This window comes from Aedes aegypti, chromosome 1 (genome assembly GCF_002204515.2).
Source record: "Aedes aegypti strain LVP_AGWG chromosome 1, AaegL5.0 Primary Assembly, whole genome shotgun sequence".
NCBI lineage: Eukaryota > Metazoa > Arthropoda > Insecta > Diptera > Culicidae > Aedes > Aedes aegypti.
Window position 1 is genome coordinate 35,781,984 of NC_035107.1, and position 27,883 is coordinate 35,809,866.

The 27,883-nt window shown below is 36.2% G+C and overlaps 1 protein-coding gene across 9 annotated transcripts in view; it reads right to left on the reverse strand.

Annotated features, from left to right (window-relative positions):
• The window catches only part of LOC5578702 (guanine nucleotide-releasing factor 2), a 256,070-nt gene extending 231,964 nt beyond the window's left edge, over positions 1-24,106 (reverse strand). Inside the window, exons 1-2 of one of the 9 annotated variants that reach the window (XM_021839408.1) lie at positions 23,838-24,106; positions 20,499-20,904 (exon numbers count right to left, since the gene is read on the reverse strand). In XM_021839408.1, the coding sequence (XP_021695100.1) occupies positions 20,499-20,562 (64 nt within the window). In that variant the 5' untranslated portion in view covers positions 20,563-20,904; positions 23,838-24,106. Of the gene's footprint in view, positions 1-20,498; positions 20,963-23,543; positions 23,817-23,837 lie in introns of those variants that run through there. The other 8 variants (XM_021839406.1, XM_021839404.1, XM_021839401.1 and 5 more) reach the window with 8 other exon arrangements.
• Positions 24,107-27,883: the final 3,777 nt, after the last annotated feature.

A 27,883-nucleotide genomic window follows, 5' to 3' on the forward strand; every position in this document is an offset into this window, starting at 1 on the left:
GTTTTGAATATTTTTTTTTCAGTGTAGAAAATGTGTTTTTATTTTTTTATTATTTTTTACTAAAACGTCAGGAAATTTCACGACAGTCCCTCATACAACACTTTTTTGTAGGTCTTAACGTTTTCGAGTTATACGGGTTTATAAAAAAAGTTAAAAAAAAAACTTTGACCCTTTCCAAATGTTAGTCTAGATCTATTTTGAAAAAACAAATTATGCAAAGTATCTTAGTTTCACATAGTCTTCTCACCTAGAAAGTTTCATTGAATTCTGAATGGATGCTGCCAATCCCTTTGTCGAGTTGGCGTGAAATCCGTCTTATGTCTAATTAATCTCTTTCAGCCATTTGTCGTAAGTGTTAGATAATTTCAAAATTATCAGAAAATAAAAAGTAACAACTTATCATTTTTTTTAATTCGATATTTGTTTCAAAAATATGAAAGTCTGTGCATTTTTGCAAATAAAAAAAAACTTCAAAAGATTGAATGATAAATCCAGAATGACGTCGATAGCTTTTAATTTATCACTTTAACTACCTGTTCCGACGATTATAACCAATTTACGAAATTCACAAACATAACATAAACTTTTGTTATGGTTGTCCTCTGCGACATCAAAACATAAATTTATCGCATGATTTGTTCAAAACTAAGATGGCAGTATAAACATCAGCGGCACAATTTGTTTAGTAAACACATCAGTCGTTTATCCTATGCCGCCAACAACGGTGGTTGCTTATTTAGTATGCTCGTGAGCTATATGGCATTCGATTGGCAAAGTCGTCGTCGTCTTTTGGGCCACTACCTACTGTCAACATTTCAAACATCATGCGAATGAGAGAAACGAGACGAGATAAAAAAAAACGGGTGCATATGTTGAACAGAAGGAGGTCAACCGTGGGTCTATCGTCTACTCGTCATATGTAAGTGGACTCAAAATTTGGGTTAGGATAGGTTGGTGAAGATTTTCACAGTGACATGCGTGTGGAAGTTGAATCAGAGGCCTTGTACTGATGTCTCAAATTTTCGTAACTGATATTTTAGTAAAGCTAACATTTTCAAACAGCTTTATTTGAAGGTAGCATTCGACATTTTGGTGTTTTTAAACATCCAACTAGATTATGCCAAACTTATCCCCTTGTCCAAAGGTAATCCATATGCAATCCGAATTTGCTGAAGCATCACTTTACGCTACAGTTCTTCCAAAGCCTAATCCCCGTAGCTGTACAACGGGTCACTTCGTGGGCATCCTCGGCTAGGGTCGTCTGACTGAGTTGTGTTCGGTAGACGGCTGCTTTCAGTGAAATAAATCAACGAAATGTGAAATTTTGTGACTTGCATATAACTATGCATAAATTGGTATTAAGTCAGACGACAAACCAATGACATTGTCCAGCATATAACAAACGAAATGCTAGTTGATTTACGAGTTCCTATGATTGGGTGTTGCTGTCTTGATTGCTTGATTAGTATAAAGTGTGAGCAACGGTTTTGTTATTCACAGCGGTAACATTATTTGCTGGTGGGATTAATACTCCAAACAATGTCGATTTTCAATGTTATAGTTATTAAGCGATTTATTTGAAAATTCCTATTTAGAGTGTCCGGGATATATACCATGTTCAAAAATGAAATTTTAAGTATTTCAAATCCTTATACGAAGCTTTAGGTAAACACGATAAGACATTTTAAAACTGAAATCCGACAACGTCTTAAAACTATTGTTTCGTACATAAGGTTCTAGCCGTCAGTTGTTCTGTCAGCCCAATTTTCAATACATTTTAGATATTCCTGTACATCTCTACATACTAATTTAAACAATAATTTAAAAATAGACGTGATAATTTTGTATCAAGTTTGTCAAAATCACAACAAGGAATAAACCGTGCATAGCTCTATGCATCCTATCTCGCCACCGGAACTTGCAAATAGTCTTATCTTTTGCATTCCGTATTCACTTGCTGGCTTTTCCACATTCTCAGATGTGCATTTCGCGCATTTCAATATGTGATGATTGCTTCTGCCCTAGTCTTCTGTACGGAGCTCAAGAAGGAACGAAGATCGTCGTTTCATCGAACAACAGAGTTTCCAAACGCGTTTTTTTTTTCAGTGTATTAGAAAATATCTTGAAATTAGCGGCTTAAAAGTTTTTCATATTGCTCCCTATTTTAGAAGGCGGTGAAAATATCAATAGCATGCTCTCTATTCTAAAGCATGGTTCGAAAAAAAACTACCCAATTCTAAAAAAAAAGTTTTACCTGAATAACTTGTCAGAAAACTATGAGTATTCGCATACATTTAATTAAAAAAATCTTGCTCCAGAAATGTTGGTTTTCAAATAAAGTTCATAAAGGAGTTCTATGTAACCAAGAAAAAAAATATTTTTATCAAACATGTTCAGAAAAACGTAATACTGAGTGCTTCGTGGAAGCCCAAGCAGAAGTGTTCATTTTTTTTTCTCGTGTCGGTGCGGTTCCCTCTTTTCTCCGTTTGCGCGTGATTTGCTGGGCAGTGGAGTAGTGTGTGGAGCGAGTAATGGGATCAAGGTCAATCGTGTTGTTGTTCGTGTCGAGTAAGGATTACCACTTGGTGAGCTCGTTTCACGTTTATGAAGGCAAAGTACGATTTCGTTTTTTTTTTTATGCAAACTATGAAAGTACTACAGCATTATGTTTTCCTAAATATACCATATACGGTTTCTTTTATAGAATTGTCATGATTATTTCAATAATTAAAAATCAAAAACATCGAACCACATTAAATTAAGAAGATTGAATAGTGTTTAAAACTTTTTTTCAAACTTTTATCAATATTTTCTATGTGTTTTTCAAACAGGCTGTGGATGGTTCGTCACTTCAAGTGTCGGCATAAACCTTTATCTTTAAAAATATAATTCTATTATATATTCTTTCTTTTATATATTCGTTACTTGTCATTACTAGAAATAACCTTTGAATAGTTCGATATTTTGAATGTCGACGTGTTTTCTCAGTCTTCTATCTTAAAATATCTTTTCACCTCGAGACAAAAAGCAAAAACTAGTATTAAGTAAAAGTCTTATTTTTCCTCCTTATCCATGGATCGCATCACCGACCAAAGGTGACGCCCAGATCTTTTTCCTTCCTCACAAATCAACACCCTTCCCGTGATAATTGTGGAGATGCAGAGGTATTCTCGGTCTCTAGAGGCAACAATCATTACACCCTAACATTCCATTTCCATCCCATCTGACTATAAAAGCTATACCGGCGCCATTATTGATTATTTATATGCGATCCGCTAAAATAGCACTTCGAGAGTAAACGGAAACTTCCATCCTTTATTCAATTGGATCGAAGTGCAATTCTTACCAGTTACGATCAATCACGGAGTAGCAACCCGACTAGAGGTACATAACAAAAATATAATAAAATTTTATCAGAATATGATATGTATATCGTATTATGATATAAATTTGTTAGACACCGTTATGCACAGAAAATATTGAAACAAAAATATATCATATTGTGTTATATTTATTTTGAATATTTTTCTTTTTGTTTATTTTTATCAATTTATATAAATAAAAATGGACTGGACATACAAACGTCACTAAATAGCTTTAGAACGGATAAACGGATTGACGTAAGTTTTTCACTGTTGCACTCAACAAAAGATGCGACGTGATCGTGCGAGGAAAAAAATTAGAAATGTTTCTGGAATAATCGGGAGAACGGTGGTAGAAAAAGGTGTTATTTTCTATGGCGACTTACATGACGTTTTACAACAGCCTACTTGATGGCAAGACAAAGTTTGCCGGGACCACTAGTTTTATAATAAAATTAAATACACATCTGTGCATTTTAATCAACTTACTTTGTATCAAAATTATGATACTATATAATATATTTGTATAACTGTACTTGATATGTTTTTGATAGATTAAAAACACATTTTGTTATATTTACGTTACAATTCTTAGAATTTTTTGTTATAAATTTAGTTATTTTAACAACATCCTGCATCAAAATTGTAACAACCTTTGATCGATAAAATCTTAATATCATACTAACATAGGATGATATAATTCTGTTATGTACCCATAGTCGGGAACCATTGACATGTACAGTCAGTCTATGCTATGCTAAAATGTTCAAAAAAACATAATACTTTCTAAAAGCAGTGTTGCTAAACATAATAACTAATAATATTGAAACTGTAAATCAATTTTTTTATGCATGTTGTCACAAGTGTCTTTAATAGTGTAGCCGTTTTTTTCTTTTTTAATGAAAATTTCACGTATTTTCTACATGTATAAACTTTGTCATTGAATACTTAAACATTATTATTGATGCGATACAGTAATTCTCGATTATATCACTGCGGTAACGCGCATCATTTTGAAACCGCTCGATTTAAGCACGGATTTCACATATTGGACCCAAAGGAATTCCAATTTTGAGCAAAATCCGAGATGCTATGCAATTCGATCAAAATCCTCAGCGCCTTATCCCCTCTACTAGCAGCATCATTTTTTACAACAAAAAAATATTCGCATCTCGATAACTTTTTTTATTTTTTAAATATTTTTGCACCATCTTTTCACAAGGTATCAAATCTATGCCGATTTGAATCATTGGTTGTCTTAGTACGGAGATATTTCAAAATTCTTAGGACGACCGATGCGTAGCTATAACCCACAATAATATCTAAGGGTACAGATTTTTTCTCGTGATCTGTTATTCACTTTTCGAAACAATATGTTGATGAGAGTCTTCCTTAGTGGTTAGAATCCGCGGCTACAGCACAGCCATGTTGAAGGTGTCTGGGTTCGATTCCCGGTCTGTCAAGGATCTTTTCGTAATGGAAATTTCCTTGACTTCCCAGGGCATAGAGTATAATCGTACCTGCCACACGATATACGAATGCGAAAATGGCAACTTTGGCAGAGAAAGCTCTCAGTTAATAACTGTGGAAGTGCTCATTAGAACACTCATTAGAAATGAGAAGCAGGCTCTGTCCCAGTGAGAACGTAATGCCAAGAGGAAGAAGAATGATGGGAGTTTGTTGTGAAAAAAACGAAGCGATTTGGTGCAATCGCTTTTGAGATATGAGCATTTATAATTGTGGTACCACTGTAGCCGTAGAAGGATCATGGAAAGTTAAAAAAAACATCATATTGTAATTTCAAGATTTCTTGTAGACAACACAATTGATTTGTATAATTTTTTTAGAGAAGCTCCTTATTATCTAACATTTTATAGCCCATATTTTTTTGGTAAATTGACCAAAAACAAAATGGCGACCAAATAAATTTTATATGAGGAATGTCGGTCTCCCAAGGAACATCCGAATATATTCAAAACCAAATGACCAATTATCAATACCGACGTAGATTCTGAAAAAAGAAGAGTTTTTTGTGAAAAAAATGGTGCAAAATATTGAGAAACAAAAAAGTTATAGCGATTTACAGTAAAAAAATGAAGCTGCTCCTACCAGCAGTGCATTTTTTGCATTTCTTCAGAAATTTTTACAAGTTCCTTCTCTATTTTATTATGCATTCCAGAAAAAAAAACACCAAAGAATACCAACAGTATTATCTCCAAAGATTCCTCGAAGAAGTACTCTAAGAACTGTTTCAGGAATTATTATTGGATTCCTTATCAAATACCTTCCACGAATTCTCTCAGCATTTATCAAAAATATATAACAGGAATGTATGTTGCCATTCTTTCAAGAATATCTTCAAAAATTTCGTCTTAGAAATTTCTTCAAACATTAGAAATCTCAGGAGGAAAATCTTGAAGAATTGCTGTATTTTCCAAAAGTTTACTTCTGTGTTTATATCCGCAATGTGTTCAACAATTTTATTAAGAATCTTTGAAGATTAATTAGGGATTCTTGCAAAAAAAATCTCCATAAATTCCTCCACAAATTCCGACGTTCTTGTCTTCTTATATTCATGGAAAAATCCAAGGACACCTGCAGGGATTCTTATCTCTTGTATTTTTCATTTCCTCTGAGCATTCGTTTAAAAATTTCACCTAATATTATTCTTAGGATTCTTCTTGGAAAACTTTGGATTCCAGAAAAAATATGTTCAAATCCAGAAAAATCATAAACTTTTTCTCCGAGAATTACTCTAACGAACCTTCAAAGATGTACTAAGAATATCTATTAAGAACTTTCTCCGAACATTTATCTAAATTTTTTGTCAGTTTCTTCAAGAATTTTTGGAAAATTGTTGCAAACATTTCTTTAGAAATCCTTTTAGAAATTCTTCCAGGATTTTCTCCAGGAATTCTTCTATCATTCTAAATATTCCACTATGGGCGATCAGGCGGACAATAATCGAAAAAATAGCTTGTTATAATAAAGTATTCTTGAACATCGTTCCATAGCAAAAATTCCATTAAGAAGATTGTGCGATATTTGCCAGAAAACCATTCGCCAGAAAACTGTTCGCCAGAATGACATCCGCCAGAAAGTACCATATGCCAGAAAACCATTTGCCAGAAAGTACCATTCACCAGAAAACCATTCGCCAGAATGTACCATTCCCCAGAATGAACAATCCCCTAGATTTTTTTTTTATTTTTTTCTCTTCTGATGAATTGAGTTTGCAACTGTAGGAGAAATAATCGAGCCAGAGCGTTAAAACGTTTTGTGAGATTATGTTTGTTAGTATACTCAAAAAAGTACAGGGTCTCTTGGACACCAGTTGACTTAGTGAGCCAGTTTCGAATATCCGTTTTGGGTATTTTGGTTCTAGTATTGTTCTAGTAATTGTTGGACTAGAAACAAATGGCTTCCTCAAGGTTAAAAAAAAATCAATTTTTTGAGCATTCAACGATTAACACCAACATTTGAAGCTTTATAAATATGAATTGAAAAGACAGCAAAATACAGACATCCTGAGGGACCATGAAACAAGAAAGCAGAAAACATACAATAGAATAACAGTTGCTGTCATTAAAAGTTGCTCCTCTATGTTTGCCAATTGATGTAAAGATTTTATATTCAGCATAACGGATAATAAAGTAAGTTTATATTAAATATGTTGTCCCAGTAAAATGATATTATGATTTGGAAGACTTCGCAAGAGATTCGCCCTTCTTTTCAGCATGAGCTGTTCTTCAATGTTTTGTTGCTTCTTATCGACTAATTCATTGAATATTTACGAGCTTTCAATATACGTTGAAACTATTGTTATACAGATGTTGTAGCATGAGGTTATGTTATTTTATAATTAGTTAATTCCATACGATTTTCTTTCTGAGTTTTTCAGTTTCCATTATTTTTTTATTAATCATGAGCTGTTCTTCAAAGCGTTGCATCTTAAGGGCTAGTTTATAAGATATTTATAAGATTTCGATATACGTTGAAACTATTTGTGCCGTCTGTTCGATGAAGTAATTAACATAAATTGACGCTTATATTAAGCTGTTTGGTAATCCAATTCGCATGGTTATTAAATTAATTAACTCATTACGCGTGGTAAAGATGGACAAATTATGGGTGAAATTATGAAAAAAAAAATCCACGTGCTCGGCTGGGATTTGAACTCAGGACTCTTGCATGCTAGACGAGCGCTTTACCAACTAAGCTACCGAGCCACTTAGTGACCCAATAACTGAGTTGGTTACAAGTTTAGAATTCAAATCCTCACAGACCACGCAGACCCCTTTTATTAATGCCTCCACTCGCAAACCAATTTTACATTTACTATAACAATTTTCAGGAATTTTCAGACAAATGAAAACAGTTTTAAAATTAATAAGAACATCCTATATATGAAGAATGGAGAATTCTTATTTGCCCCAAACCATATCAAGTAGCGTTTTTTTTTTTTTTGTTGGGATTTGAACCACTGCGACCATTAATTGATCTATTGTGGTATACCCCTGTTGTTTACTATCGCAACGTGCTCAGTACGGAGAGTTACCATTCAGGATAACTGCCGTTATCTGATGATGCGAGTTATCCCAATCCGGAATGACCTTTAAAATAAATTTTACTACTAGATTAGGGTTCTGTAACCAAATTTCAGAAGGATTTAGAATGCCCTTGTTGAAATATTTTTTTCCTACTTGCAAATAATGCTGGACAGTCACAAAGCAGATGTTGAGAGGTCTCTTTTTCACAGCCACAAAACCGACAGACATCAATTTGACTTCGACTTATCTTTTTCAAATGATATCTTGCCGGACAGTGTCCCGTAAGCAGCCGAATAAATATTCTTAGTGATTTTTTATTTAAATTCAAGATTTTTTCCGTTATTTGTTTGTTTGGAGTTATGAAGTAGCGATAGGCAATGATTCTTTTTTGAATGCTTTTTCATGTACTCAAATTTAGGTGACCATTATCACTAAAAACCTTTGGGTCTATTTTTACCCGAATGTTGTTCCCTCAAATATCATTTCCCCGAACGCCAGTTACCTAACAACACAGTTACCCAATGACACTTTTCCCCGCAATCCATTCTTCCGATTGACCTGAAATTTGTATGGATCGTGGTGTTAGGATAGAACCACCCCCTTCTACCCTCACTTGAACGACCACGTGTTTATGGACGGCACCAAAAAAGATCCAGTTCAAAATGAAGAAACAGTCTTCAGAGACAGAGTAGTGAACTAGAAAGAACGATAAAGAGAACAAGAAAAAATGCTGAGTTTGGAGAAACTTTAAAGAACCGCTTATCAAAAAAGAAGGGTGCATATCATACCGTTTAGCACTCTGAAATATACAATAAGTTATGATAATTATGAGTGCCAGAACATTTTCGAGAAAATAGGCCACTTGAGCAAACGGGGTATTCAGGAAACTGGTGTTCGGGGAAACGACATTCGGGATATCGATATTCCCCAATAAACTGCCAAAATTATCTGGGAGTTGTAAAAGAAATTCTGTACAATACAATATTCTGATGAAGAATAGCTTGTGGTGAAAGGAAATGCAATTTTCTAGAAGCTAAAACTAGGTAAAACAGCTTAGAATATTGTATCAAAACCTCATATGCAATCTTGCAAGAGATGTAGAATAACAGTGTTATATTGTCTCTGCTCTGTGCACTAATAGAAAGCTTAAAATGAGAAGAACGAGATTGTTGTATAGTGCTCTTGAAGATGTGAAAATGGTACAAGTCGAATATTGTGACGGCCATCTTTGGATCCCGAGATATTTCACCATGCATTAATTGATCAAAATCGACAAGAAAAATAATTCTGGGGAATGGTACATTCTGGCAAATGGTTTTCTGGCAGATGTCATTCTGGCGAATGGTTTTCTGGCAAATATCGCACAATCCATTAAGAATCCATTATGTAAGGAATTCCTCTTGGTGTTCACAGATTCCTGTAGTTTGTTTTGCATAGATTTCTACACAGATTCGTCTAGAGTTTTCTTCGGGAATTCCACAAGAAGTTCTTTTGGGGATACGTACAGTAACTCTTCGCGAATGCTTGCTGAATTTTACCTTCAGGAACTAATCCATTTTTCCAGAAATTACTTAAGACATTAGTCTAGGGATTCTTTCGAGAATTGTTTCAGGGATTCCTCCAGATTTTTTTTCAAGTAGTACCTTAAAATCAGCCCAAGAATACCGCCAAGATTGTCTCCATTCTATCGTTTCTCCACTATTTTTTTCTCACGGACTTCTCTAGGGACTATTCCACAAAATCCCCAGATTTACACCATCGAAGGAATACAGAATCATGTTGTGGTAAGAGAGATCTCTGACATACTTTTAGTCAAGGCATAAGGCCTGCAATGCAGAAGTAATATCGGCAACATTTTCGAACAGGTTGGGATCACTTATCATTCCGTGTACCACACCTTCTACGCTGAAGTACTCACCAAAAGCAGCCGCCACCGTGTTTCGTACTATGTTGAACCTCGGGCAGACGAAGACAACATGTTCTGGCGTTTCTTCAATCTCCATACACGCAGGACATAATGGTGAAGATGCATGGCCGAATCGATGCAGATACTGCTTGAGGCTGCCGTGACCTGACAGGAACTGTATCAGGTGGAAGTTCACTTCAACGTGTTCCCTCTTCATCCAGGCCGATAGATTCTGGATGAGCCTGTTCCTTTCCTTTCTCGGAGGCATCCCATTATTGCTCGTATACTTCCTCACCCGCCTGGTTTTTCTTCGCTGATAGCAGTCGATGTCTTCCGACAGGACGATGCAGATCGGGATCATCCCAGCGATTACGCGTCTATCGTGACCAAGGCACAATAACGATCCCTCTATGCTTGCTCGGCTCTCTCCAGCACTGTCCGAATAGCGTCTACCGTCGACTTCTTTCCGGAATCCAAAGTGCCTTTCTAATAGTCCGTTCTCGCTCTCTGTGCATATCATCACCCTATTGAGGATAACTCGTTCCAAGAGTTTACAGAGTGTATCCAGTAAACATATAGACCTATATGATCCTGAAACCCCGGGCGATTTTCCTGGCTTCGGCAACAGTACCAGTTTCTGAATGTTCCATATTTCTGGAAATTGACCTTCGTCCAGACATTCTTGCATAACTTTCCTTAGGGACGATTCAAATATGACGTCCATCGTTTTTCGGGATTTCTAGACCCCCTCCCCCCTCTGTCACGCTTTTTCCAATACCTTATCCACATACTGTCACACTTTTGTAGACCCACCTCCACCCCCTCCCCCAAATGATGGACGTCATTTTTCAATGAACCCTTACCATATCTGGATACGCAAGGACTGCTGCTTTAAGTGCAACGTTGGGCATTCCGTCCAGACCCGGGATTTTGTTCAGCTTGGTAAAGCAGAAGTCTAGCATACAAGAGTTGTGAGTTCGAATTCTACCTGAGCACGTGAATTTTTTTCACAATTTTATTAATAATTTATTCAACTTCAACACGCGTTATGAGTTAATTAATTTTAAAACCATGCGGATTGGATTACCGAAATACTCAATATATGTGTCAATTTAGAAAATTTCATATCTGCCTTATTTAGTTTTCTCAATTTGAACTCTGGCAACCTTGCCGTACATTCTCGCCAAATCTACGCATAGCCTCCTTTCTTCACTCAGTCTTGGTATCAGCAGACCAGCTAAGCAAATGCATCACCCCCAGAGAAACCCCTCAACGGAGAGTACACCACAACACAGGCGATGAGTATGTTTGCTTGCAGTTACTCTGTTTGCCTTTCGGCCTTCTTCCATAAGGCAGAGTGCCACTTGACGGGGTCTCTTCCTTCTTCGTTGGCCGTCTATCTAAGTACGACTACTGCCTATGAACTCCCAGATTGAGTCAACCTACACACCGCCGTCTTTTGTAACAACTTCAGACGACGAGAATCGAATTAGTTCCAATCAAATACGCATCTATGCATTTGAAGCAGATTACGCCGGGCTCGGGGGAGCTTCAAGAGAGCTTCGTATTTCGTTTCCAAAAATGGAAACTGCCGGAGCGAAAAATTCTGCTTCGAGAGTCCGCTTAGGGGTAACCAAATACGGCTTCAAATTTATCATCTGACAGTCGGACAACGCATAGCCAATCGAATACAAAGCAGCCAGCGATACGATGACCTAAGCCTCGGTGACGGAGTTCTGATTCAGTGCGGCGTATCATCTGAACGGGGGGGTACCGTATAATAAGGACACTTTGATCCATCATCTTTTTTTTTCTGTTCTTTTTCTTTACATTTTTTTGGCCAAAACCTTATTTTTGCATGAAACGACGAGAAATGGTGTTACTTTTTTGGTACGGTTTTTGAACTGAAAACTTTTTTTGCAGTTAATTCATTTACTATCTGGGCTCAACTGCCGTACAACTTGACGAAGCCAATATCACATGAAGATAACATAGAATTCTGGAATGTGGGAAATATATTTCAAGACTTTTTTACATCTTTTGTATGGAGAGGAATCACTGTGCGTGCAAGTTTGGGAAACGATGCACTAGCGTATTGCAAATGGAAGTGGATTGGAGAATGTTAAAAAGAACGTGGATTAGCTGTTATGCTTTACAATACAGAATTCATAAAACATAAATCGCCTACAAAAGTGTATTAAATTGAAACACATGTAACAAACGCCATCATAAGTTTTAAAAGTATTTGTATAATAGTAGGGGAATTCGGGGCATAATGGACACATCAAGCAAATGCTTGTTTTAAGACCATACAATGACATTTTTTCAAATTACTCCCGGCTAGTTTTAAAGTTGTATGTTAGTACGACGTGCTACATTCATTCATAGTAATAAAAATCATATCATATGCCAGAAAAGTGAGATTGAAAATTAGGTCCAAAACAAGGGTATCAAAGAGGTATCGGGGCAAAATGAACACTTGCATGAAATTTAATGATTCCAAAATATTTAATGTCTGTCAGTCGTTCCGGCATGTAAAAGGGCTCTCCCTCTATCATAAGAGCTAAAAAGAATCTTTCTGGGTTCGTTATTTTGCTCAAAAATTTGATTCTCCCACCGCCTTGCTTATATGCCAATTTAAAGCGGAGAAAAACTTAAAGTCAAATTTCAAAGCACAATTGAAGCAAAACATAAACCTTTTGTACCGTCAAACATTTCAAATGCAATACAGATTTCATGCAGTGTATGAACTTTTGATGAAGTATGCATATTCTCAGAGATTGAGGGGATGTCCATTTCGCCCCGGGTGTTCATTATGCCCCTAATCCCCCTACAGTGTTAGACAATACATTTGCAGCCTTTTCAATTTTTTTATAAAAAATGGTTAACTTTAGAGGGTTAGATCTGAGTTATTGTTATTATTAACCTTATAGGGAGATTTTACCCTGGGCAAAGACACAAACTTGTGATTGCTGTCAGGTCCTGGGGCTTAAATCTTTTTAATCTTTTTATGAGTAGCGATTTATTGTTATTTTTGTTTTTTAATTTCAGATAAATAAGCGGTCGTAAATAGGTTTTTTGGCATTTTTTCCTTTTCGTTTCGTTTTGTGCTTTCTTTTTATCATTTTACTTTTTATTTCCTAAATTAAAAGAAACTCAATGGACCTACACTTGAAGAACATGCATTGCCGATAGTCGAAGGAACAACAAAGTTGGAACCAGTAAAATAAATATCAGATGATAAAAAATCATTACTGTGATGTGTTCATACAAATAGGGCGATATTCAAAACTGAAAAGGCAATAGATGACTCTTTTTCAGTGGTAGTAAAAACGAAATCCTGTAGCAAAGAAAGCACCACGGAAGATGAACTAAACACAAAATATTATGTATTCTCATTACGCTTGCTTTCAAATCACTACTTTTTTGATCCAGTATCCAAATCGCAAGTAATTTACGTTTTTCATTATTTTCCATACGTTTTGACAGCTCTCGACTACCATTCTTCCATGCGCTTGTGTTGAAAGTTTGAGAAATTTGAGAATCCAGCGTAACGCGATCAGTGAGTGAAATACAAACATCAGGGTTGGCGCTCGGCGGCCAGTGCGAGAAACTGAATGTTCGGAAGGTTGTTGTCTGTGCTTTTGCCGCTGGCGCCAACTGTTAGCGATTAAGAATGAAATAAACAGTCGTTACCCTATTAGCGATAGTATTTTTGTTCCAAAAGTCTTCGATCATTGTGATTTTTTGCTGTATACAGTCAATTTTCCTTTACCCGATATAATGTATTTTGAACTTAAAAATTTAAAGTTTGGCTTCGTTTTATAATCATTTTAATATAGCGTACTTTGACCCTAAAATATATGTCGATACTTCTCCAACTTGATGTCCCGAGATTCGATGCTGTCTCTTTCAGTTACCAGTTCATCTTTCAAACCCGATATTATCATGCCATGTTTCAATATGTTGAAATTTCACTATATTCTAAGCAAAAATGGCTTTTCCAATGTGTTTTGCCAAAATAACAAAGAGCTCCAGAATTTAAAAAATATGTGTTCTATATCACGATATCTCCCATACACGATGGTTAGCATGAAATCGAGTTAGAGAGAGTTGACTGTACTCAATTTTAAACCAGTTTCTAATTTCACATACTTTTTTTTTCATGAAATTCACATTTTACTTGAGCTAGTTCCGACTCGAACTAAATTGAAATTTTCACGCATTATGTTTGTTTATTATGCTTGTGCTTATAGAAGAAGTACAAAAAGGTTAGATACCAAACAAATCGAAGTTATATTTTTAAGCTACCATAGCAAAAAATTATATAATATAGACTGGTTTGAATTAGAACATAGGGGGTCCGAATTAAAACAAGGTGGGTCCAATTTGGACCTTTTAGAGAACTATGTTCAAACATGTCTAGGCATGTCCTGGTAGGAGATATCACAAAACTCTCTGAGAGAAAAATGTGCGCGCTAAATCAGACTGTCAAGAAAACATATAACTTTTAATGCCGTTCATCGTGCTGAAAAGCTATGGCCAAAAAACTGTTACTAGGTCCGTATTGGGCCATGTTCCCCTAAATTTTCTATCTAAAAGTTAAGTTATTAGAAGATTAATGCGAGTTATTAGATTACTATGAAAGTATAACTGACCTTTGCATCAAAATCGTTTTAATTAACAATGTTTACCATTAGAAATCGTTTAAACTCATACCGTAAGAGAACAGACCATTGATGCACATACATTGTAATTTAAAGACAAATAGTATCTAACAAATTTAAAAAAAGGTAATGGCATTATGTTTTAAACAAGTGATTGTGTAAATTCTGTGGAAGAAGTTGGTGTGATTGATGGTAGTAAGTTAAAAAATGGTGATTATTAGAGTGATTACATTTGGTGATAATGGAAATATTAGTGTTAAATGCAACATGAACCCTACTTTTGTTGTAATGAAGATGATTTTGAGTGTTGATATGACTTCTTTATTACTGTAGTTTTTTTTTTTTTTTGACGCTTGATGAAGCAAAAACTATTGTGTTGTGTTGTGTTGTAGTAATAAACGTGACGTGGTACTAATGTTGGTGATATTGATGATATTTATCAAGTGAAGTGAAAGTGGGATTTGATAGTTATGAAAGTATGAATGTAGTGAAGTGAAAGCGTGACGAAAAATGTTCCCACCTTCTACCGTAACCTTTTGAGACAGATTGCGACAGTGTCTTCTTAGATGCCATGCCTTGCGTGTACGTCTGTGGAACTGTTTCAGAAGGATCACGTCCTCTTTCCTATCGTAAGTCTAGTTTAGAGCTTTGGACAGTATTCACTGTACAGCTAGCAGCATAAAAACAAAAAATAAAAATATTAGGGAGAGTTAAGCTTCACAATTATTCAGGCCAAACCTAAATTTCAACATATATTTTTAGGTGATTACGAGTTTAAATGTATTAATCGACATAGGTATTTAAAAAAATCGACGAACTAGCCACATTGTATCTTTAACAAATTTGTAGATTTCAACCAAATGAACAAGTGTGCCAAAAAGAATATTTGTGTCGGACTTTCATGTTTTCAGATCAACCGTTCAACATTTTTGTCAAGAATTTCACTATACAGGTCGGACTCAATTATCCGGAGTATCGATTTTTTTCACTCCGGATCACTACAAGAAAAATTAAAATCTTTTTTCGTTGCTAGGGGGTCTTGAGAAGGAAAATTTATTTTTGGCCAGCAAACTCAAAAAAACCTACGTCCAAAACTGCAATCCATTCATATTGTATAATGCAATACCAAATTATCTCAAATTTATGCATAAAAATTGAAAAAAAGAACATCAAAAAACAAATTCCGGATTTAGACTTGATTCTAAAATTCCGGATAATCGAGTCCGACCTGTATTCACTTTTGTCAAATATTAATTACTTTTGAATTCGCGATCTGAAAAGTTACTTAAAAATATATGTGGTAATTCTAGTTAAGTCTGACGTGCTGAGAAAATTTCATTCGAATCGCTCAATAAATAAATAAGATCTATCATACCAAAGTTGATAATTTTGTATGGAAAATCGACAAGGTGCACATGTATTGTCCAATACTGTATATTCAAACACTAAGAAAAACCAAAAACCCCACAGTTATGGATCAAATAGTGTGGAGTCCAATCTATAAAATTCAATAAAACGACATGGAAAACGTAAAATTGTAATTGAAAAGCATGAATTGAATCGTTTCAAATTGGAACTTCGGTTAGTAAACTGTTTTGAGTGTAATATTAACATAGGATTACATAAAAAATAAAAATTGCATCGGTTTCTGAAAACCATATTATGGATCAATTTTCATATTATGGATCAAATTGTGACATATTACGGATCAGTGCGCAAAATCAAGAGATTTTAAACTCAATGCATCTGTATTGCACGATTTTGTGAAAGTTAACAATGTGTCACATATTACTGCAAAAAATAGCATTGTTTGAGCTGGAAACAAGGGTAAAATCAATGTGATGGATTTTACTAAGATGGCGCAGATCATTGAAGCGTGCCACTAGTTCTCTCTTTCATCCTCCTGCTGTTCTTATGCAGCGCTAATAGTGACGACACTAATCTGCGCCACCTTAGTAAAATCCATCACATTGGGGTAAAATGTCCTTTTTTGTGATATACTGCATTGTAGTAACTGAGGCATGAACTGTTTTCGCTCCACACCTAGTTTTCCACCCATTTTTGTCTGCTTAAAAATGAAATTTACCAACCTTGATGTTTTATTAGCTTTATCCTTAGTGCTATTGTCTGAAAATGTCGAATCCAATGCTTAAAATGGTAGAAATCTACATTCTTTGGTAGTGATCCATAACCGTGGTAAACAATCATTTCCTGGTCCATATTATGGATCACGAGTTAGAAGTGCTACTATTCGGTATTTAGAATCAACAATCGAGAAAACTGTTTTCTAAAGATGAATTCACACTAAATCGAAGCGAACGAGCATGTTTTATGCAATAACATATGAATTTTACCACTTGTGAGACCTTATGAATGCTGACGCACTTCTTACAGAAAACGACCATATAATGATAGCTGTCATTTGTTAAATACACCGTTATTAAGCGGTTGAATGTTGTGCTTAACTCTACAAATGCTAGAAGACAAATAGTATAACATGGGTGATCACTGTGGGTGATCCGTAACTGTGTGGGCATGGTAAATTTCATGGCAAGCAAAATACCCTATGTAAGAAATAAAATGACGTAAATTTGATGGTATTTGAACGTGTGACGTATAAAAATACGTCATCTTTGTTAAATTTTGTCCAGTGTGACAGAACATTTTTGTGATCCAAACAATATTTCGTTCAATGTGACGTAAAATTAGGTCATTTTTAGTTTAAATTTCCGTTATTTTACTTGATTTATTATGTCGGATACATATGACGTAAATTTCAATGATTTTTACCTAAGCGTGTAGATATCAATTGAATCTTATGTTTTGAAATTGATTTCAACATAAGTCAACCGATTTTGGAACATAAATAGAGCAGAAGGTGGGGCAAAAGTATATTTTTTAAGGTTTCTAGCTCATTTCAAAACGAATATTTTAAATGTCATGTTGGTTAGGATGCTATTCAAGTAAGAGACTTTCACTCCAAGAAATGTAAAAATCGATTGAGATTGGCAAAAGTTATGTTTTTGGTTATATTACAATACCTTAAATTGTTTTTCTTTTATCAAAACTAAGTATGCAGGTGTACATCACTTCAGCAATCAAAAATATTTCAATATTCACAGTATCGAGAGGATATTAAACTGCGTTAGCCAATGCGCATAAGCGTGCCTGCTGAAATTGGAACATTGTTATTAATAATTCTCATAACAAAGACTTGAACTGGGATTCGCTGATCCACTCACCTTACCATCTGCTCCTACATATATAGTTAATAATATACAAGAAGCAAGGGCATAACTTTAACTTCTTATCTAAATGATCTACGGCTGCATTAAGGCTGGAGAAGCCATGGTAGAACTACACCAATCACTTGTATGGGAAGCTGTCAAAATTTTGTTTTGGTTATCATAATATGAAGCACATATAAATACTTATATATAATTCTACTACCCTCCAAAACAGAACAACGAAAGTTTTCTCCCAAGGAAGGAACAACTGGAGTTTTCTTAGGGTTCATTCAAATATTACGTAACGCCAAATTTGTCAATTTTACACCCCCTCCCTCCCCCACGTAACAACTTTTGTATAGAAAATTTCAAATTTTTGTTTCGGCCGTAACACTACGTAAGACCCCCTCCCTCCCCCTGATGCGTTACGTAATATTTGAACGATCCCTTACGCAGACGAACCAAAAAAATCTCTTGTTTTCGCCTCTTAAAATTCTACCAGTTCACACATCTTATGGACTCGTAAGTGTGTAACGGCTTCGTTGGTTATAAAACGGGAGTGATTCAAAATTTCAGCATGTTTTTAATTATATAATGGTTTGAGTTGTGGTTCGAAATTTGGGATAAGTTGATATCCATAAATATTTCGCAATTTCGCAGCAATGAAAATCTGATGATAAAAAAATGAGCGTTAAAATCGTTTAACGTTTGGGTCAGTATCAAATAACTTTAACCCGCCATTAACCCTCTAATACCCAAATTTTTATTTTCGATTTAAGTATTATTTTTCGTTATCTAAAATCGTTCTAAACACGTTTTGGGCATTTATTTATTTTAATTCGCAAATTTTTAAATTTTGGTTTTTGATTTTTATAATTTTTATTTTTGAACATCCCTACTTTTTTCATTTCTTGAAGCCTTTTCTAGTTGTTGATTTTTGGCAATAATAAAAAATTTAATTGTAACGGTATTTTGAAAAATATTCAATTTTTAATTTTTTTTCGGTGCGTATTTTATTTTCCGTGTAATTAACGGAAAAACAGGTTTGAAATGATTTTAATACCACCAGGCTCTTCGTTTGTGATAGGTTAATCGTAGAAAAATATAAAAGGTACGATATAAGAATGCAATTTTTCAAACAATTTCTAAATATACAAAAAAGTTTCAAAAGTCATAAAAAACTTTTCTTATATGCGTGTTATGAGTCAAGGTATAAGCCAAAAATAAAATCATTTTGATTTCCGAGCTACGAAAAAATACACAAAATTCCAAAGTGTACCCCGTCTAAAGTCGGGGTTGGGTATTAGAGGGTTAACAAAGCTACCTCATTTTACGGTACGTTTGGACGCATTTGAATCGATGAATCATTTGGTGCGTTGGCTGGGTTGGTTGGTCGGACGGTGTCCTGTTTCGAGTGCTGTATTTTCCGCAGTAAAGAGGGATAGCATACAGGTGTCGTTTTACAGATTATGCCCACTACAATGTCTGATAATTGTGGCTTGGGGAAGTAGCTGCACCAACGCGCAACGCCTACGCAAATATGGCTATACCTACCTAAAACCACATCGGAAGATGAATGTTGCAGTGGAATAAGCCAACAAGATTGCAGGAGTGTTTGATAGCACATTATGCATTGGATTTACAGCAGAACCAGTTGTAGACATATAACGATACTTTTAGGGTTTTTAAGATGTTCTAGGACATCCAAGGGGGCCTTCCTTAGTCGAGTGGTTAGAGTCCGTGGCTACAAAGCGAAGCCGTGCTGAAAGTGTCTGGGTTCGATTCCCGGTCGGACCAGGACCTTTTCGTAATGGAAATTTCCTTGACTTCCCTGGGCATAGAGTATAATCGTATCTGCCACACGATATACAGAAGGCCAAAATGGCAACTTAGGCAAAGAAAGCTCTCAGTTAATAACTGTGGAAGTGCTCATAAGAGCACTAAGCTGAGCAGCTAGCTCTGTCCCAGTGGGGACGTTAATGCCAAGAAGAAAAAGATCTCCCAAGGAATATCATTGAAATTCCACTAGGGATTCCTCTATGCCCTAATGGGTTCATCCTAGAAATTGTTCAAGTATTTGTTTAGGGATGTTTCCAGATTTCAATTTATCCCCAGGAATTATTGTCTAACAATTTTCCCAATTTATGACATTCTTATCAGATATTCGTAAAAAGTTCTCAGGGTAGTTCATCAGAAATACCTAAATTTCTGTATAATTTTGAAAGGATTCCTCTATGGATTGTTCAAGGAATTCTTTCTATGATTCCTTCAAAATTTTTGTTGGATTTCAAAAGGAATTTTCCAAGAAATTCTTTCATCAATCACTCCAAAAAAAATTTGCGAATTTATTCCAACGATCCTCTAGGGATTCATCTAGAAATTACTGCCAATAATTTTCCAGAGAATTCTTGTGAAATTTCTGATGGGAGTCTTCAATGAGTACTTGAATACTGGATACTCGAATTTTTGCAAGGAAATTAATATGGTAGGAAAATTTCAAGAAATTCCTCTGTGAATTTCCTTTGGAAAATTTTCAATGGATTTTTCCGGAAGTTTCTCCATAGATTTTTAAAAGAATTTTTTCAAGGGAATCCTTATTCCGGAAATTGGTTATGGATATTATCCACACAGTAATTGCAGTTCTTCTACGAAATCCATCTGACCTGTTCTAGGACTTTTTGATGTATTTATCAAAAGTTCTATTCTACTTCAAGAATTCAAACACTTTCAAACTTGGAGCATATAAAGTGCAAGAAAGACGAATTTGAAAGAATCATTAGACTTACCATTTCCATTGCTAGATGTGCCAGCCGGAGCGCTGGTTCTCTCATTTCGGTTAGGAGTTGCCATTTCTACTTTTGCAGCCTTCTGCCTTCTCCGCTTTCCTTGGTCTGGTATTTCCGCTCACTCGTACTCGCTTACAAATTTACACTCACTGTCGTCGCGTATCCTACTTCCGTTCTTTCTTCTCCCTTCTGGGAATCCCCTTTGGGTGTGTTGTTGCTATTGCACTTGCCACTATCGGTACAGCGATGATTCGCTCGCCGTCGTCGTCATACACATATTTTTTTTATTATGCACTAACTTTTTCTTCAATTTTTGCTTCTCCGCGTTGCCAAGATTCTTCCTCCAGCTTTGTTTCGTTTTGCTGGTAGATGCTGTTGGCTTTTGCTTTAAAGTTCACAACTGCTTCTGCTGTACTTTCATTAGTATACACTCGTTCGGTTGGGCAGGGCCGGTCTAAACTTCTCTTTGAAATTTAGAAGATAGTTAAAATACCTATTTCCCGATCGGTCCAGGATCTTTTGGTAATAAGAGTATCATCGTACCTGCCACACGATATACGAATGCGAAAAATGGCAATTTTGGCAAAGAAAGCACTCAGTTAATAACTGTGGAAGTGCTCATAAGAACACTAAGCTGAGAACCAGGCTTTGGCCCAGCGAGGACGTAATGCCAAAAAGAAGAATAAGAAGACGAAATAGCTATAGACTACTCAAGCCGGTGTATTTCATCTGATACACACGTAGGATTGATAAAGTAAGTTTGTCTACTTTTCTGACTTGAGTCTGTTTGAATAAGTTTTCGAGATTTGATTCAATTCACCTATACTTAGCTTCAAGAATCCAACCTGTAATTTTTCAAAAGATGGCCCAAGAAACTACCTCAGAGATTCAACCGAAAATTTCCTCAGCAGTTTCTCCGGAGATTTATCAAGCAGTTTCCCAAAAACACCTAACCCCTTGAGGAATTGATTCAGGACTCAACTATTTCTCAGAATTTCGACCGGGATGGACAATACACAGCGGAATCCCTGATAGTAGTTGTGTAGGAATTATCGGAATAATAAATTAAATAATTTCTGTAATATTTGCTGGTATGGAAACTTTAATAAAATTTTGAAGAAGTCATGGAAATTTCACTTATTCTAGAAATGTTTCCAAGAACTACAAGAGCATTAATTGTATGATATGCGCGGATAATTCCTTTAGAAGCTCTAAAACGCCTAAGCATTGATGACCGTACAATTCGTAAAATTTCTTCAGGATCCTTTTGAGCAATAACTTTCAATTTATTTCAAAAATTCTAGCAGAGTTGGTGATAGATTGTCTGGGACAATCGAAGGATGTTTGGAGAAATTTCTAGAAAATGAATGTAGAGTTTCGAGAAACCGCTGAACGAATTTCCTTATTAACTGTGGATCAACCTTTGAGGATTTTCATGGAAGAACTCCTGTATGTATCTTTGGACGATCTGCTAGTGTAACTACTGAATAAATCGGTGGAAAATATCTGAGTGAAATCCTGGTTTTAAGAAAATTTTTAAATTCAATGAAGGTAGTTGTGTTGAATTTTCTGGAGCATATTCTAGGAAAATTCCTCTAAAATCTTTTAAAACTCTACAGAGTAATTTCTGGACGACTTTCCGCGAGAATTTGCGAGAAACTTTCAAGGGAATTTCTGGAGGAGTCCTAGAAAGTACTCCAAAATAAATCTCTGAAAAAAATATCACTAGAATAATTGCTGAAGCTTTTACTCCAGAAGAGAATAAATTTGTGAAAAATAATCCCATGACAGAATTTTAGATTTCTCTGGCGAATTCTACTAAGCCGTCCTTGAAAAATCGCTAGATGATATTCTGAGAGAATTGATGGAGAAAATCGCTCGGAATCGGAAGGATTCCTGAAGCGGTCCCTGAAAGTGTTCCAGAAGAAAGCACTCTAGAAGAATTGCTGACGGGTTTCCTCGAGGAATCTAAGAAGGAATCCCTGAAGAACCTGTGGAATAGTCGCATAATAATTTCCGGAGCCTCTAGAATTTTTCAATAGGCAGGCAAAAGATCGAAAAATTGACTTTGAAAACCATTTTGGTTAGAATTAGACTTTGAAAACATAGAATAAGAAAAAGACTTTTTTATAGACGCATCTTGATTAAAATAGAGAGCAAATCTCTAAGAAGAAACTGTGTTTGGTTAGAGCCACAACTCAGATGAGGTTCAATGTATCGTTCTTGACAAGTAACGCAATTTTTTGCAAGTAACTAATACAGTCACCCCACAGTTGTAGGTCAACTAAGTCATTTTTTAGAATAAAATACAATCGTCAATCATGGTGACGCTGTACAAATAAAAAATACTTAACTGGCATTGCATACTAAAGTTATTTTCGGGAATATTCCTCTAAATTTGCGATTGCTTACGAAAATGTGTTGATTTCGATAGAAATTTCAAACGTAGTCCATCCCACAGATGTGGATCACTACTGTGAAAGGAGGATCCTTTTTATTGATCAGAACATCATAAAAGCAACATATCTACGAGGTAAACGAATGGTGTGTTAGAGAAAACACACGTTGTGCGTTTCTTTCGGAATAGTCTTATCTTTGGTTCATAACTGTGGTGTGTTTTCAGTGACCAACAGTAATGAATCATCGCTGCCAGGAATATGGTTGACATTTTATTTCCTACGGACGTAAAAAAATATACTTAAGCATATTATAATTGATTGCGATGATGTATACATTTATGGTTCACTAAGGTAGAATGTTCTGCGAAATTGCAACTCTATTTGATGAGATATTCTCCGTTTAATCCAATCTGTGGGACGACTGTAATCGAACCCATGATCATTCGCTTGAAAATCTGTAACTTTTAGCCAACTACGCCACGGAGCCTACGTTTCGGCGTTCAATTTTTCAACTGTCGAGATTTGCGATTTCAATTTTGACATTGAGCCGGCCCTGCTTCCAGACCCCATCTGTGCAACATCCAGTCGTTCATCCCTGCATCACGCAATGCAAAAATCCCTCCGCACAAAAAAACGGTTCACTCACGCACATCTATGTTTTAGAACTCTTCTGGAACTTCCAAAACTGAATTCCACCATCAACAGGAAAAGATCGCAAATTGAAATCCGCAGACATTGACGGGAGGACCCACTTCCTCCCGTAGGCCGCAAACACGCACTTTTCACAGCACTTCTCACTCTTCTGTTTATCCCAGAGCAGTGTTGTTGATCCGTGTGTCGCCCGAGGCGCGATTTGCCTTTTAGAACCCTATCGGACGCTCTTTAACACTCACACACCAAACGCAGTACTCTCAGTCGCAACCTCTCCCACCACACTCACAGAACAGAAGAACGCAGGAAAGGGCTGGATTTTGACTCTTGCTGCAACTTGGGGGAACTTCTTGCTGTGAAAATTCCGCTTCTCAGCATCCTAGTGGATCGATCGGTCGCAATCTGCACTCGCCCCGCATTCCCGGCACCGTTCGGAACATTTTGACGCACTTTTCACTGCACGGGGCATTCCGATGGGGACACTTTTCCGGATAGTTTTACTGAACACTGAACCGCGACCCGACCACCCGACGAAAATTCTTCTCGTATGTAAATTTTTCCCATCATTCTTCTCAGTACCTAGTTCTCTGCGGGCGCCGGCACTCAAACGCACGCACACATTCAAAAATCCCGCAAGAAGCGCAACAGCAGCGAAAAGAGAGGAAAACAACAGCCACCCACCCACCGCACGCAGAACTGCATTCGGAACGGAACTCACGATGCAATTGAGTTGAGGGAGCTGTCATTGGTACACGCTCAGATCGATTAGCGTTAAATTTCAGAGATCCATTACTCACACGCTAAAAATATTCATGGACTTCTGTGAGCTGTTGTGTAAAACAGTAGTTCCCAACGTTTTTTTGAAACTGCGACCCACTTTGAAGTTCTTTGAATGCCTATAAATAAATGTTCTCGCAATTAAATTTTATGGAAGCCTTTCAAAAATCTCATTATGAATTAGAAGCTATTTTCGTTGGACCTTCCAAAAGTCACACCTGTAATCCATCACAGATAATGCAAGAACCCTGGCAAGATGATTTGGGCCAACTAAAAATCTCGCCAGAAGTCTGCGAAACAGCTTTTCAAGATCTAACAACAAATCTGGTAGTACAGAAGCCAGCGATGAGTCAACATATTCCTAGGAGTGAAATTGGATTCAATAATAAGATTTCTTAGAGAATAATTCCAATATCTGTTCTGAATACTCAAGGTGTCGATTTTTTTTTACTAAAATGCCCCGAATTTTCTTGACCTTCATGTTGTTTTCCAGAAAAAGTCCAGGCGACAGAAATTGATTGAAATTATTTAATTTGAATCGAAATAAGATTTGTACAAGAAGATAGATAGTTACCGTGGACACTCCACCAGTACCGGCAGCTAAACTCAATGCACAACATGCTGGATGCATCGTTGTAAGCCCCTTGCGCACCTAACAACAACGACGAAAATGACGACGCACCATCGATTGGTCAACATTTTTATGCAGCCCACAGACGCTCAGCCGGTTTGACCAACATTGACTCCACCCCACGTTTGTCAAACCGATTTATGTTGCTGCAACCGTTTGACCGACTGTCAAAGTTTGTTGCAGGAACACTATTTTATTCGTCGTTGTGCTGGAATATTTCAACGATTTTTAGGCAATAATCGTAGTGAGGAAGAGCAGAACTTTCAAAATTTATGTACCGAAATAAATGAATATTGATGAGGAATTCCAGTTATAATGGATCATTAAAGGTAGTTTTTGTCAGTGCTCACCGCATCAAAAAAATCATTGCTGTTCTGTCAAACACACAAGGCTACGGTGGCGCTATCTATGCTTTCCATAGCGGCCGTTTTGGTTATTTTAATGATCCATTCGTACGAAGTATTCCGAAAAATCATTGGAAGGAATCCCTTTAGGAACTCCTGATGAAATTCCTGGAGGAATTCCTGATTAGATTTCTGATAGAACGCCTGATAGAATCCTCAGAGCAACTCCGTATGATAATCCTAGAAATAATCCTGATAAAATTCCTCGAGGAACTCCTGATATGATCTCCGGAGGAACTCCTGATAAGGACTGTTCATTTAAGAAAGTGGACACGTGTTTTTTACAATAAACTGTTTATTTTACGAACAAATTCATGAGTTTACCTAAAATACATGGAAATCAACGTTATTTCGATCAAATTCACATAAATTTGAACATTTATTGAGCATTGCTCTTACTTTTCTTTTGATACCTCCCATAAAATTCTGCACAACTTTTTTCGGAACTTTTCGAACTGCTTTTTGAACTGCTGACCACATTTTCTTGAAAAAATCGATGGAGCTTGCTTCTCTTCCATCCTTCTTAAGATGCCGTTTGATTATTGCCCAATATATTTCAATGAGGCGTAGTTCTGGGCAATTTGATGGATTCGATCATTTTTCTACAAATTCGACTTATTCCTTCTTGAGCATCTCCAAAGTAGCTGAAGCATAGTGAGCCAATGCTAGGTCTGGCAAAAACAATGGAGGCATGGTATGCTTTCAGTAGATGGGCAGAAGCCATTTTTTAATGCATTCAGTTCTGTAATTTTCGCCGTTGATTGAACCCGTCGTGAAATATGTAGTACTTTCATACCGCAGGAGCAAATTGCTTGCCATACCAAATCATTTTTCCCCAATTTTTCTGTTGGGATGTATCGTACGTCGTCAGGAATATCTGCTTTGGCCACAGCGTTGAAAAAATTCAATTTGGCCACTTCGCGATTTAAGCCAAATCTCGGAACGGCAGTTTTTCTGTACACCATTTGTGCAGAAAAAAATTGAGAGTCGCCATGTCAATACGACCCATCGTTTACAGGGTGTCCGCAAATTATCCGTACAAACTTTGAAGACATGGCTCTATACAATCAAGCATAATAAATAAAATATTCTTGCATGGTTTTAAGTATTGGCTTACTATATTCTTAAGAAGTAAGTTTGACACATTTCTGATTTCAAATATTTGCAAAACCAAGTTAAATGTATTGAGGTGTCTTAAAAGGAGCTGTTTTTCGAGCTTTATGACGGAAGATAAATATCCATAGAACTCACTGGATTTGAACCGTATAATTTTCTATTTCCAGTTTAACTTGAAGCCACTAAACTGCAGGTAACTTCAAATAATAATAGGATTTTTGGATTTATCTATTTTAGATTTTAGGGATAACACATCTCCAGTATGACAAGCGGCCTTCAGGAAAAATGTCTCCGAAAAATTTAAATTTGCCTATCTCAGTAACAAGCAACCATTTAGAAATTAGTTGAAGTTGTATTTTGTGTTAACATATAGGTGTATTATAAAAGGTACATGGACATTGATTTTTCATTGTTTTCAATGCGAGATCATTTTTCCAATATTTTGCTGTTCGGATAATTTGCGGACACCCTGTAGAATTTATAATTTTTTTTATGTCAACTTTTGTCTGCTGTCAAAATAAACACTTGAGATCACACTGAAACAAAATTTTATTTGTTTTTATGGAATTTTTACACCAAAATGCTAATATTTAGGTGTCCACTTTCTTAAATGAACAGTCCTTAGAGTCTCTGGAAGTATTCTAGGTGAAATTTTTGAAGCAACTGTTGATGGAATCTCTGCAGGAACTCTTGATGAAATTTTCAGGAGAACTCTAATGGAAGCCCTGAAGGCACTCTTGATAGAATCCCTGTAGGAGCTCCTGATAGAATCCCTTGAGGAACTCATGATGGAATCCTTAGAGGAATTTCAAAAGATATTGTTCAAGGAACTCCAGATGGAATCATTGGAGGAACTCCTGATAAAATCCTTTGAAGAGATCCTGTTGGAATCCCTATAGAAACTCCTGATGAAATCCCTGGATACATTCCTGATAAGATGACGCGAGGAACTCCTGATAGAGTACCTAGAGGAATTCCTTATGATATATAAAAAATCCTGATAGAATTCCTCGAGGAACTCCTGATATAATCTCTGAAGGAACATTTGATGGAATCCATCGAGGCAATGATATCCTCAGAAGAACTCTGATGGAAGCCCTAAAGGTTCCCCTGACAGAATTCTTAAAGGAAATCCTTGGAGAAATTCCTAAAGATATTCTTGATGGAACTACTGATGAAATCATTGGAGAGAATCCCTATAGGAGAACTGAAAGAACTCCATTGGAGCGAATCACTATAGGAACTCCTGATGAAATCCCTGGAAGCATTCTTGATAAGATTCCTGATAGCATCCTTAGAGTAACTCCTTATGATATCCCTAGAAATAATACTCGAGGAACTCCTGATTTTATCTCTGGAGGAACTCCTGATGGAATCTCTGAAGGAACTCTTGAAGAAATCCCTCGA